We start from the raw sequence: 14,464 nt of genomic DNA, 5'->3' as shown, positions 1-14,464 counted from the left end.
TTCAGATGAAGTTCTGTGGTTTATTTCAACAGTTAAACGGGTTTTATAAGAAAGATGGGGACAGAATTTTTAGTAGGGCCTGGAGCACCAGGACAAGGGTTGAGTCCTACACAACTGAAAGAGGGCAGATTCACACTAGATATAAGGAAGATTTTTTTTTTTACAAGGAGGGTGGTGAAACACTGGAACAGGTTGCCCAGAGAGGTAGTAGATGCTCCCTCCCTGGAAATATTCAAGGCCAGGTTGGACAGGGCTCTGAGCACCCTGCTCTAGTGGAAGGTATCTCTGCTCAGTGCAGGGGGGTTGTACTAGACGACCTTTAAGGGTCCCTTCCAAACCAAACCATTCTATGATTTTATGATTCTGTTATTTAAATAAAATGGGGATTCATTTTGCTTTTGTGATTTCATTTTTAGAGCCAGTCCTCATGAGATGATTGGGTTTTCCTGCAGGTACTGGACATCCCAAGCTGTTCCTGATTGCAGGAAGTACGGACTTTCACCATTTTGGAAGGTGCAGACCCCTAATGTTTGTGAGCTTCTCACTCCAGCAGCGGATTTCTAAAGCCTACAAGCACTTGGCTTACTAGTAGCTTTCCACTCATGTGTATCTCTATCATTTTGGACCACCCGAACCATACTTCCTTCTGTATGTTTTATCTCATTCAGAGAGTTTGGAAACGGTTTGTTTCAGTGAAGTTTCTTTCAATTCTAAGGATTTGAGAGCCGCCTAGTGGAGGCATCTGTCTGAATCCCAAAATTCAGCGAAGTCTCCTTTTTGTCAGCGTATTACATTCCTCACTTGTATCACTCCCAACACTGTTACAGCTGAACGCCACATAAGGACTTCAATTGGATTTCATACGTTTGTCTTTTTTACAGAAATGCAAATCGCTCTCTAACATACAAAACTGAAAGTGGTTTAAAATAAATTAGGCAGAATTGGAATTAAGTGCTGATTTCCCCCTATGACAAAAATGTTTTCTAACCTCATAGATCTCATCATTAGACAACCTCATCAGGTAGTGGCCAGTACTAACAAGGAACTTAATTCTATAGACCCAAGTCTGAACAAAATTAGAACATACACAAGAAGACTGATACACTATATATATTATTAATATCAAACATAATTATGATTCATCAGCTGCAAAACCTATCAAATTAGGCAACTGTAAACTAAACAAAATTGCAATCACAGACAAAATCCCATTATTTCAGAAAGTTATCTCTTTTCTTTTTGTTTTGCCTATAACATATTTGATTAATGATCACAAGATCCCAAACCACACAGCACATATGCACTGATATATCACTGATGCATCAGGCCAAGTAGCACTTATTCTAATGTATGTTTGTATAAAGTCAATAATGCTGTAATAAGAGTCAGTAAAGCTGTAAATCAGACTACGTCTCTGATATTTGCTTCTCATCTGTCTATTATTGCTTTACATGTAGAGGTTAACTAAAGATGAAAAACATAATCAACCCTGGTTTAAACCAGTCTGAACTTCAGGATTAAAATCTGATGTATATGTATATGTGTATTACTTAGATCTAAGCAACAAGATTGTGGGCTTCCTACCTTTTTCAGGGTGGCAATAACGTAGACCATGTCATGAGGAGAGCATCCATTGCTCAGTAAAAGCCAAGGAGGAAGGATGATGGAGCTTTGGAGCCAGGGATGTTTCCAAAGCTCAGAAACAAAAGTGTCAGGCTGGGTTTACAGAGCACACTGGGAGTCTGTTAGTGTCACATGCATGGACAGACCCAGCAATGACACAACGTGGTTTATGTGTTATATATCTGGTAGGACAACAAACATGTCTGGTGATTCCTGTGAGGAACTAAGGCATGCCTACAAGAAGCCACAGTGGGAGGCAAGTCAAAGAACTGAGGAAGACCTGGAACAGGAAGCTACAGCAGTTATGTAGAGGAGCTGGAGATCAGACAAATCAGAGAGACACTCACCTGAGACAAGGCAAGGAATTGTCTTGAACAGTAATCTCAAGGTCTCCATGGCTGAGGTCCTGTCCCATCACAGATAAGATCTCTCCATTGTGAGTGTGATGGAGAAATGGGTCTCTGCAAAGTAGTAAACTTAACATTCCCCTTGACTATAACAGGGTTTGCAGGCACCACAGAGTGCCTCAGATTATTGCAAAGAGCCTCACTTACTGTGATATTGTTCTAGTTTTACCAACTGAAATACCAAAAATAAACTGACTAAAAAAAAAAAAAAAAAAAAAAAAAAAACAAAAACAAACATGCAATGGTATAAGAGTAAAACAATATATTAAAGAAATGTCATTTTTTCCCCAGATCTAGTATCCACTCTGAACTGATTCCACCATCACTTTTAAAACACAGAAATTCCATCCAGCAGCTGAAAGCAAAACCACAAAGCACAGATGAGGAGCTGAAAATGACTATTTTTCTTTTGGAAACCTCAAACGGCTGTCAAAGCAGAGACACCAAATGGCAGAAAGGTAGAATAAGTGCAGCAAAGAAGTATCATTGACAGGAAGAAAATACCATCTCATCCAGAGAGAAAAGGACAAGAACAGTGAAAAGGCATATACACTTATATCAGTATACTTGTTTCCTTTTAGAGGTTTGTCTGTCAAATCAAGATAGTAATAGGAAATGTATTCCAGGAGTAGTTCACAAGAGAAATAGTCTTCCTTGGGATAAGAACAATCTTTCTGCTGTGTTAGTGTAACATCCTGTGCACTGAGACCAACATCTTCCCAGGCAAGCCAAGTAATCCTGCTTTAAATCACTATCATATATATATATATATTTATTGCATATACAGTTAATATATAGCTAGGAAACAAAACAAAACAAAAAAACTCGAACATGTATATGTATATACCTAGGCAGAACAGAACTGGAAAATAGATAACAATTAAAGAAAAAAATAAAAATGAAGCTCATTTCTTGACCAGATGCTATAGCATGCCCTCCCAGAATACTACATCTGATATGGACCATCATTGCCATTTACCATGTGATTACGATTTAATAAGGACAGGAGTGTCTCATTAAGAGAAATACTTGGAAGCTTCTGGTCTCTCAGCTGCTGACAATTCTAAGAAATGATAGAGTAACATTACAAAATCCATTTTCTTATACAATATGCTTAAGCTTATAGAGGATATTCAGCAGTTCAAGATATTCTGCTTTGTAGATCATTTGTCCCTGTTTCAAGATGAAAGAAATAAATTATATATCTATAACCTGACTTTTAAGTATGCTTTCTTGATAGTAAGTTCGTAGTATTTTGCTTGGGATCTGAGGGTTTCCAGATTCACCTAGAAGGCTAGAAAAGAATAATTTTTTGTGTTCTTCCCCAGTGTTGAAACTGCTTATTTTGTGGAAAACACGACTGCACTTTGTCAAGATGTTCAATAAGACATAATCAAGAAAAACTATAGACTTCCTAGGGTGTCTGTTCTCAGTGCATAATCCCTCAAGGATCCAAGCAAGCAAGCTTTCTATCCTCCCAGACAGGAGTTCTGGAGTAAATCAAAATGACACTGGAGTGTGGAACCAAGTATTAGCCTGTCTGTGCACCACTGACTTTGCCTGTAAATAGGAATTGGCAAATTGTTTATGCTTCTTAGGATAAAGCAATATTAAAATAAAATACTTATCTGTGCACTTCTGTGAAATTTGTCTGTAAAGCACACATAACCATACCTTGCAACAATCAAGCAAATAGAGGTAAAAATCTGTCTTGCTGTGGCATATTTTCATGAATTCTGTCACAAGTTACATGTTTACACTGAAGGCAGTCAGAAAGAAAAGAAAAGTTATGTAAATGTGAGGGGAAAAAAAAAAAAACAACAAAAAAAAACTGTAGAGAAAGAAAAATGGGGAAAAAAAATAAATTGAAGAGGTGGAAAATTCTGAGAAAGAGAAACAGAGACATCCAGCTTGGCTTGAGATACAAAGGGAGCTTTCTAACATCCTAACACATGGTTTCCTAGTGAATACAATGTTAGCATAGCCACATATATTTCCAGACAAGGCATTCAGTCATGGAAATTGTAAAAAACACTAAATAAAAAATGCCTCAAATGCAATAGACTCATATAAGTTAATTACAATTAATTTTTAAGTCATCCTAAGTAAAATTCCGAAAGAAGAGACCTATCAAGGACTCCATTAAATTGTCAGAGAACTGTGTTAAAGATACGGATTTAGCTGGAAAAGTACTGGCAAGAGAAAAGGGGAAGGAGAAGGAAAAATATATATATATTTTTTTAATAATTTTATCTATGGTTTTCAGTCCTACTTGTTCTGGTTTTGGCTGATGTAGAGTTAATTTTCTTCATAGTAGCTAGTATGGGGCAAGCTTTTGGATTTGTGCTGGAAACACTGATGATAACACAGAGATATTTTAGTTATTGCTGAGCAGTGCTGACACAGAGCCAAGGCCTTTTCTGCCTCTCACCCCACCCCAGCAGCGAGTGGCTGGGGGGCACAGGGAGTTGGGAGGGGACAACAGCCGGGACAGCTGCCCCTCACTGACCCCAGGGACATCCCATGTCGTATGGCATCATGCTCAGCATGTGAACCTGGGGGAAGGAAGAGGAAGGGGGGACATTCAGAGTGATGGGGTTTGTCTGCCCAAGTCACTGTTACACGTGCTGGAGCCCGGCTGTCCTGGGGATGGCTGAGCACCCGTCTGCCCACGGGGAGTGGGGAATGAATTCCTTGCTTTGCTTTGCTCACGCACATGGCTTTTGGTTTACTTGTTAAACTGTCTTTATCTCAACCCCCAAGTTTTATCACATTTTGTCTTCTGATTTTCTCCCCCATCCCACTGGGGGGGAGTGAGTGAAGAACTCTGTGGCGTTTAGTTACCAGCTGGGATTAAATCATGACACTACTGTAAATACACCGAATACTGGAAATGAAAACAATTGCTTTAGACTTTTTTACAGTAACAACTGTGGTTGTTGAAATAGCTACAGACATTATGCATCAGATCTTCCTGTGAAAGAATGACCAGTGCTCCACTGACTTTGAATCTATGCCGATTTACACCAAGTACATATTGCACAGTGTTGGTCACACAGGAAAGCAGATGGGAGGAGAAAAGAGGGAAAATAAATTATTTTTATTTGTATTTAATAAAATTTGCCCTAGAGGCTTTATGTGACTCAGTACTGAACATCTGGGATTGATCATAGGATCACAAACTGGAAAGCAGTCATCTGGCTTCTAGAAATAAACACATTCAGTTCCTCTTCCACAACTTTATTTTCTTAATGATAAAACTGCAACAGCCATTTTAAGTCTTTTCAATACTTGCAGCCACAGTATTTTTTAACTTTTTAGTAATTTTTAGTATTACTTTTTCAGAGCACGGCATTAGACAACTGTTAAATTTCATTTATTCCTGAACTGGCAGTAGTGTTTGGGATTGCCCTCCACACGAACACACACACAATTAATTTGCTACTATTTTGCTTCAAAATTTTATGAAACGATGGTAGTCTTGCAACTCCAATTTTTGTTAGTCCCATTCCTCACAAGCATCATGGGAGCAGGGCAATATATGATGCAAGATGCAGCACTGATGAACTACATTGACCGGCGTTTTCTATCTTTAGAGGTATGTGCTAGCTTTATCATTTTGTAATACTGTCTAACTGCAGAAAGGTTTGAAAATGTATGAGTTCTTCTTTGTATGTGAAAACAGAGCTTTTGTATGATAAACAGTATCAGGAAGATAAATTTCCAGCTTTTTAAAATAAGAAAGTAAAATTGTAGCTAAACCTTTAACTATAAAGATTCCTAACTACCACATCATTATTTATTGCAGGATATAATCTCATAATGTTGTATTTTTATTCTGTTATCCCTTATATATGCTTACAACATCAGTAAATTTAGCTAAATACACAAGAGTTTATAGTACTGTCACAGTCCATCCTAGGGAACAGCATAACAATACTGTTATCAGTAGAAGTTCTGTCAAGTACTAACAAGGAGATAGAAATTTATCAGGTATTTTTCCTATGTACAGATGAGCCTACCTGAAAGAGTAGTTTAAGACACATTTGTGTAAACTAGAAGTGTATCTGCACTTTAACTAGGAGTTGAAACAATCCCTTTGCAGCTAGGAGACTGAAATAGGTATTTGCTTTCAATTAATTATATAAAAGTATCAGTATGTGATACTTTTTCTGCAGTAAAAAATTACCAGTACTGTAAAACACATTTTCAGTATTGACATGCTGTAATCATACAGTTTATCTTAAACCATTAACATGTCCTTGTCTCCTGACTTGCACTGGCAGACTTTTAGAGAAACTTTAACTTGCCTGATCTTGCATTCCCTTTTTGTAGAAAGCTCTTACTGGTCTTAAGTTCACAACACCGAAAGAACCGAAGGATTAGTGTGATATCCTGTTCCCATTATGTAGACCAAGATTTACGTTTTCTTAGCCACTACAGGAACAACTTCACGTGGTAATTTCCATTCATTTGGCACCCATTAAAAATGATGCAATTCCACCTGTGGCACCTAGTACAAGGGTCACCAAACAAAGAACAGGAAAAAGGGTGAGGTAGATATTGAAGAGAACACTTGAAAACATTTAAAATAAAGTTTTTGTAGAAAGTAATTAAACAGCTTCCTGGGGACTTATGGTCACATATAAAGGGGAGTAGGGGACATACACAAAAACCATACCTCACAAAGCAAACAAACTAACCACCACCACCAAATCTACATGGAGCACATGCATACTGTACTAATCGTTCTGTAAACTCAGTCATCCCCTAATTAAACACCACCTCAAAACAAAACACCTGAAATCTGCATATAAAGCACCAAATCAGAACACTCAATCTAGCAGTTTGATCTACTAGGGTTGTGATTGTGTCTTTGCACTTAAATATTGGCTCAATTTTCTCATCTTCCCTCAATGGCAGTTCGGATTCTATTTTCAGGCCACCTATGATCTTTACAGAAGCAGCTGCATTACAAAAGAGAAATCACCTTCCTCACCTTTAAAAATGTTGATAACTTGAATCTTGGTATAAAGAAACATCTGCATTTCTTTTTAAATATGGCCAAAATTTTGACCAAAAAAACCCAAAACAAAACTAAACCAAAACAAAAACTTCTAAAACAGAGCTGTCAGTAATTCCATGTTCTATTTTAAATGGATGAAAAACAGTCACACTAGATACTGTCTTGGTCAGAAGAGGCGTATTTATCTGAAATGTTCACATCTGTATATTTCCTGTAGAAAACTTTTAGAGCCTGCTTCACTAGTGGTCTTACAGGAGGAATTCTGAAAATTTTCCAGAAAGCAAGTCATCAGAGAATATGTGCCCTTAAGTATCTCTGGCTGTTTCCACCAGAGCACTTTTCTCTCTTTAGGCCACAAAACAAAGTATCTGGTTGTCAATAACCACACTGAGGGGAAAAAAAAAAAAAAAATTTTGTCCAGAACTGTGAAGGTAGCGCTAGTCTAATATGCCCTCTTCACATGGATTTAACAGCAACAGACCATCAGTTTGAAACAGATGGGGGGAAAGGGGACTGGAGAGAATAGCATGGTTTTTAAAATAATCATGAATGAGGTTGTAATCTATACAGAATGTACACGTATATCCATATATTTTCTTCCTGTGTTCTAACTCAAGAAGAGGCTGGAAAAATGCAACCAAGACATACTGGATTACGTGGAAGAATTCCGAGACTTTTCACAGATGGTACTGTCCCGCCTGGCAGGACTGAACAATCATAAGGCTGAGGTTAAAAGTGAAGTAGAGAATTTGCTAGCAAGAATTGAACGAGCACAAAGAGACATTGACTATTTTGGATCTGTCACAGATTCTAATACATGTATAGAAGTACATGAAGACCTGGTGAAACAGCAGCTATTTGAAGAAGCAGAAGAAAAAAAGAAACTTAAACTCATGCTTAATGCAAGTAAGAACAGTTTACTTTTCAGAACTTTGGTGTGAATGAGCCAGTCCCCTAGCCAATGCATGCATGCTGATATAGGAATAGATTTTCACAAGTTATGTGAATACCACAGATAATTGCATGGGGTTTTGACTGTGTAAATACTAGACTTTAAAAAAAAATAAATAAAACCCAAAAGACAAAAAAGGTATGGGAGAGAGAATCAATAAAGTACAATTCAAACACCCATTTTGCAGATACTCTGCTGCATATCAAACTGATTTTTTGGAAGCTGCTTTTTATAATAATGTAAAAAGCCTCTGAAGGTATGCTCTTGCAAAGTCCCAGAAACTATGGCAGTGCATTTCTGAATATTGCAGCTATACCAAGGAATTAATGGTGATCTTTGCTTTTCAGAGTGGGCAAGTGTCAAAACATCAACTCAAAAGAGAACTAATGAGTTAACAAAAAGACATAATTCACTTCTACAATTTGCATCTGTTCTACTCTCCTCCTCTGTTATTCTTCCTCACCCTTTCCCCTCCATGTACTTTATCAAGACAGCACACTGGCTCAGCTGCAAGCAAAACTTAGTTCTGATTTGAAAATTAAGTGTTAGGGTACCTAGTATGAAGAACATATACACAGTTCATACTTTTTTTAAAAAACAAATTAAGTTTTATAGCTATAAGTATCTTAAGAAAGTTGTTATAAATGTAAATTACATATTGTAGACATATTTGAACTAGTCTATTTCCTTTTCACCCAAAAGTAGTAAGAAATGAAAAATAAATAAGAAATATAAACTGCCATTTTTTAAAAAGCCAGCTGAAAGATCTTTATCATCTTCAATTACACAACTCCACTAACTTCAACAGAATTAGATTAATATTACAAATAAGTTTACAATTTGTTCCTTGAACTTTTCTAGCAAGAGTATTAAGGCAGATGGTAACAGAAGCAATCACCTATTCTGCTTCTAAGATCTAATCCTACTCCACAATTGAGTGCTCTGAACATCAAGATTTCTTTTTTCCATATATAGGTTTTTTTGAACATTATTCATTTTTTTGAGAGTCAGAAAAAATTCAGGGTTTTAAACTGACTGTGATAAGAACACTTTGAAAATTACATCTTTCTGAGAGTTTCAGAGAAGAAAAAATTACTTTCAATTTTCCCTTGTTCTAAATTATTCTTTTTAATTTTATTACAGTAGTTAATAGTAACTTTACTTTTGTCAATACTAGTCAGATGCTTGTCCCACTGAAGTTGATAGCAAAACTAGTCCCTGTACAGATTTTATAACACTTTAAAAAAGTAGCAAGACCCTCAAATCTATCAAATAGAATCTCTGCTTCTATGCTATCATATATTAGCTGGAAATTACAATTTCTGCTGAGTGACTCCACAACTCTAGCAAAAAAATGTTTTTTTAAGTCCAACTTTGTTACTGGTTTTGGTTTAAGTTCATACAGACTTGAAAATAACAATCAAGTAGAATCACTGTTTTTACATGCAGTAGTTGATACCTCATTCTGCTTTGGATGAGAAATAGGAAATTATCTTGTGCACATTTTGAGGTATGATAAGAAACAGTGGGCTTTGAAGGTATCATTGTGGAGAATGTGGAAAAATTTTGGTAAATTTTTTGCTCACTGTGAATGCCTCAGTTTCATAGTGTTCCTCCAAGCTGTTATGAAAATCAAGGAGAGTTAAAAATCTTCTCTCAGAAAGAGACACTATTCATAGTTAATCTGACAGTAACCAGACAGTAATTTGGTTATTTCTCCTGTAGAAGAAGTTGCTGCCAAGGCTGGCTAGGTATTTTGTTCCATCAGTTTTACATTTTTAGAATCTACCTAATCAATACAGGTTAGTTTTGGGAAAGCTATTGGGGTTTGCCCAGGGAATCCAGAGTGAAGCCTTCCAAGAAAAAAATCCATGCTGTAGCAGTAATATCCAAATGCTTTGGTTACAGGGTATCAGTACACACAAATGACATAAAGGTTGCTTTCAACAGACAACTGGAATCCTGCCACTGACTTCAATAAGTTCATATCAGGCCAAATAGGGAGGCTGGTTTTGCTTTCTCTGTTTCATTTACTGCCAGAACTTCCTGCCTTAGGGATTGCTTTGTTCTGTTTACTAAAATGGCTGCACTTCACTAAAGGCAATTCTTTAAACTTCAAATAGTGTCTCTTGTAATTTATGAGTGCCTTTGGTAAACAAGCTTGTTAATATGCTTTGCAGTAGAGCTTTTCCTGGAAAGGATGATACTTGATAAAGAACTTAGTGTCTAAATGCCCGAGTCTTCACAAGCTTGGTGCTTGTTGGTCTTATACATCTGTGCAAAGTGCATACAAAATATAATGAAGCCAAAACTATGACTCACACTCCACTGGTGCCAATTTTATCCTTATAGTGAGGTAAACAACTATGTAATTTCACCAGCCATGCTTCTAGCATAAGAATTGATAACATAGGCATCATACCAGTTGATATTAGTTCATTTAAAGACCACCTTAATGTACGGGTATTTGCAATTTTGTGATCTATATACGGGTTCTAGTTCCTTTGCACTGCAGATGTTGGGAAGGTGAATGGAAAGATAATGCAGTGTTTTGGCTTTCTGTTATGATGATATATTTTTATTTTTCTTTATATTATAAATGCATAAAATGAGGCTAGTAGATGATAAGAGAATTCCTGAAACAAAAATACTATACATGTGGCATATCAGGAAAATGGTTTTTAATTCGTATACCTTTAATAAGAAATAAATTTATTTCTTTTACTGTGTTGATCTAAAGCAGAAGTCACTGTTCTGAAGTAAAAATTACAGCCCTGTAAAAGAACTGGCAAGAATAATCATAGAACCACTAACTGTGCGCTTGGTCTCTCAGGTACACAAATAGAATCCCTTTTGGATAACAGTGGTCTAATAGAGCAGAAAACAACACACTATGTGTATGTGAAGATAGACAGTTTCCTTAGTAGGAGATGCTGAACATATCATATAAAAGTAGCTTCAACGCTACTTACCATAGCCACATTGCTGACACCTTTACTGATATATTGACCCTAGTCTTATAGTTGGATTAAAAGAAAACTAAGTAATTAAAAGAAAGGAAACTAGAAAATTAATGGATATTCTATTTATTTATTTTTTTTTTTTTTTTTTTTGTCTTTGGGTGTTTCCTTGCAGGTTGTGACCACATGCTTGCAGGTATTAAGTCCCTAAAGATAGTTAAGAAGACTGGAGATAAGCATGGCTCTTGGATGAAAGATCCTGGCAAAAAGCATACAAAGATTTATTTATTAAATGGTTCTGTAAATAATGGTATTTTGGAATTTGCAAATATCATGACATTCATGGAAAACAGTCATACACTAAAGGCTCGCAGAGTCACCTTGCCATTTCCCTGGGAAGGAACTGGACACATTATATATCAGGGTTTTCTGTTCTATCACAGATATGGCTCCTTAAATGAGATAATTAAATTCAATATCCAGAAAAGAAATGTAGCTGACCAAATGCTACTGCCAGGGGCTGGAAGGATTCCTGCCTATCAGCTTTCTCCGTCTACAAAAATAGATCTTGCCATTGACGAGCAAGGGGTCTGGGCAATCCATGCAGAACCAGAGACTGGAGGAAACATTGTAATTACTAAAATCAACCACGTAACCATGGCCGTAGAGCACACTTGGGACACATCATGCAATAGCAAGGATGCTGAAGCAGCTTTCATAGTGTGCAACACACTCTATGTTGTCTACAACTTTCCTAGTGGAGGCACCTCTCGCATACAATGTGTTTATGATGTTTTGGATGCTGTAAATACTTACGAAATCCCAGTATTACATTTTCCAAAACGTCAGGGTAGCCATTCTACTATACATTACAATCCTAAAGAAAAGCAACTCTTTGCTTGGGGTGATGGATCCCAGATCATTTATAAGCTTCACACAAAGCAAAAAGTTTAGAATATTTAGCAACTTTTCAAATACACTTAAAATCTAGCAGTATCATGTCAACGTGGTCATTAAAGTGTAATAAAATTACAGTATTCCCATCTATTAAAACTTTCATCTGTTTTACATAAATGTAGGCTTATATACCCCAGTGATCTTAAACTAATGTTCAATTAAGAATATTTTAAAACTCCATTAATATGAATTACATGATGACTAAATACCACACATGTACAACCCCCACACACACACACAAATTAGTCTTAAAGACTAAGGTTAATAAAAAAAAAAAAAAATTAAAAAAAAAAGTAATAATCCATATCTGACATGTTCTCTTCTTATCAAAACTATGTATTCTGCTTCAATGCCATGGAAATTAAATCAGAAGTCCTTCCTGTCCAATACACATTATCTGACAGCCTTCACTACCCTGAAGGTCACTGTAGGAAGCCACCTTGTAACCACTATAAATTCACATGTTTATAGAGAAGTTATCTACAAAGTTTTAACAGGAGAGGTTTACTGTATCACAAAGCGTAACAGTATACATCCTCACAAACATGGTTTATTTTTAACATATGGTTCTTGTACACTACATCAAGGCTATTCCTAATCATTGGATTTTTAGACTATTTCCATTAAATTTCCACATTTTTATTATCCATATAGCTGTACAGTCCAATTTTGATCCTGATAATACGTTAGCTGAAGTTAAATACTCACTTCTATCAGCTTCAATTTGCCACCTTCGAATTTTTTTCAGCCTACTACTGCTTCTGTGTCAGAAGGAATGTTCCTAGATGATCTGTTCTGTATCATACACTATTTTAAAATGCTTTCCATATTACTCTGTCTCCCTTCTTATTAGTCCTCTTTCAGCATCTAACTGTGAGGCATTTTCTCAATACTTCAAATCACCTCCATTGCTCATAGTGGAATTTTGCTCACCCTATCCTCTGAGTCCAGCAAAATATCTGTACAGAAAAGGTGGCCCTGATGAGTGTAATAGTGCAAGTGAGGGCATGTCACTGGTCAGTTCTGGTTTTATGAATAATGGATAAACTCCAGGTAAATACAAACACATTTTTGTCTCAAAAATAATATTTAAAAACAAACAAACAAACAAACAAACAAACAAACAAACTCTAGACTTTTACTTGTGAAATACAGGTACTAGTTCAAATTTTTGGATCTTAATGACAGATTTATTTCTGCATAATAACAATCACCAAAAAAAAAAAAAAAATAGTGCTTGAAAAGCAAACCACAGCTGTTTCTACAGAAAGCCCATTTGGTTCTTTACACTGAAGTGCTGTTGTTCTGTTTAAAAATAGCTTAAACAGAGCAGTCAAACGTCAGGGAATGATTTTGAAAAGCAGTTCCAGAATACAACTAAAAGCGTATGGACTGCTGAGTTGCAACAGCGCTACTCTGCTTTTAGCAAAAGAAACTACATCATTCTAAGCAGCCTTAATGACTATAGCATTACTTCTGCACTACAGAAGCCATAGGAAGCACAGTTCAAGACATCCTCAGGCTGAAAGTAAAGGTGGGCTAGCATTGATTTCCTGTGTGACTATGGGTCAAAGGCAGATTCAACTATTTGGCCCTTTATTCCTCATCTGTAAAATTACAAACACAGAAATACAAAACAGCATTAGCCACCTTTGGAATGCTTTGAGATCTTTTACTGCAAAAGGATGTGTGATTTACTTAACAAATAAAGGCTTTTGATGTAAATATGGATTGAGTCTGCTCTTTGGAAAAGGCATTATTGAAATATGCTAGGTGCCATACTATTACACAACAGAGAAAGCCTACGTTCATATTCTGTAAAGATTTCAAAGAGCAATGCTCAAAAGTTCAGGCACGGTCCTCTCTAAACCTTGGTGCTCTGGAAATCCAAGCTTCATAATGAATTAAAGTTACTGTCTCATTTTGATAAGAGGGGAAAGTTTTGTATGTATGAGCTTCACTAGATTATTTCATTTTGTACAAAATGCAAAAGAAATTAAAACAAACATACAAAAAAAGTAACAAAGTTTTCACAAATCTTAAAATTGAAGCTCAATTACAAGGAGGGGCAAATCTGCAAGCCTTCTAGTTTCAAAAATGTATATGAACAATCAAACAATCTGAAGAGCTGAATTCCCAGATGTTAATCTTGACACTGATTTGTTAGCAAACCATTTATGTACAATCATAAGAGAATGAGGACAGGAGGCATGATTGAATTAGCCCGTCTCAACTATTCTTTAAATTCTTTAATGATAGGGACTCCACAACCTTCCCAGGGAATTTACTCCATCAATTCAAAAGCCAGCTGCTATAATATTTTTCCTAAAGCATGACTTCAATTTTCCTTGCTGCAATGCAATCCCAATAGATTTTTGTCCTGTCCAGAATAAGAACATAAGAGTAGCATTATTTAATCAACCAGAGAGTTATCCAACCCAATAGCCAATCTCAAATAGGTACCAAGAAAGAATACATATGGAAGAGCATAAGAACAGTGCAAACATGTATCTATCCCTTTAGTGATTCATGCCAGAAG

At 36.3% G+C, this 14,464-nt stretch overlaps 1 protein-coding gene across 3 annotated transcripts; it reads left to right on the top strand.

Annotated features, from left to right (window-relative positions):
* Positions 1-5,271: 5,271 nt before the first annotated feature.
* OLFML1 (olfactomedin like 1) lies at positions 5,272-13,650 on the top strand. 3 transcript variants are annotated; one of them, XM_033006745.2, is made up of 3 exons: positions 5,272-5,628; positions 7,677-7,962; positions 11,144-13,650. In XM_033006745.2, exons 1-3 carry the CDS (start codon positions 5,503-5,505, stop codon positions 11,920-11,922), a joined length of 1,191 nt encoding a protein of 396 aa, XP_032862636.1. In that variant the 5' UTR covers positions 5,272-5,502; the 3' UTR covers positions 11,923-13,650. The 3 variants fall into 3 exon arrangements, with proteins under 3 accessions (XP_032862636.1, XP_009973541.2, XP_032862637.1); XM_009975239.3 differs by having other exon boundaries at positions 7,674-7,962; XM_033006746.2 differs by having other exon boundaries at positions 5,546-5,628; positions 7,864-7,962.
* The last annotated feature ends 814 nt before the right edge of the window (positions 13,651-14,464 follow it).

Source organism: Tyto alba, unplaced genomic scaffold (assembly GCF_018691265.1).
Source record: "Tyto alba isolate M040663 unplaced genomic scaffold, T.alba_DEE_v4.0 Super-Scaffold_8, whole genome shotgun sequence".
Lineage (NCBI taxonomy): Eukaryota > Metazoa > Chordata > Aves > Strigiformes > Tytonidae > Tyto > Tyto alba.
This window is presented reverse-complemented; position numbering and strand designations above follow the sequence as displayed.

Coding starts and splice junctions, on each gene's coding strand:
- OLFML1 (XM_009975239.3), top strand. CDS start 5,503: ATGGTAGTCTTGCAACTCCAATTTTTGTTAGTCCCATTCCTCACAAGC. Junction 5,629..7,673: donor GGCGTTTTCTATCTTTAGAG/GTATGTGCTAGC, acceptor TTCTAACTCAAG/AAGAGGCTGGAAAAATGCAA. Junction 7,963..11,143: donor TAAACTCATGCTTAATGCAA/GTAAGAACAGTT, acceptor GTTTCCTTGCAG/GTTGTGACCACATGCTTGCA.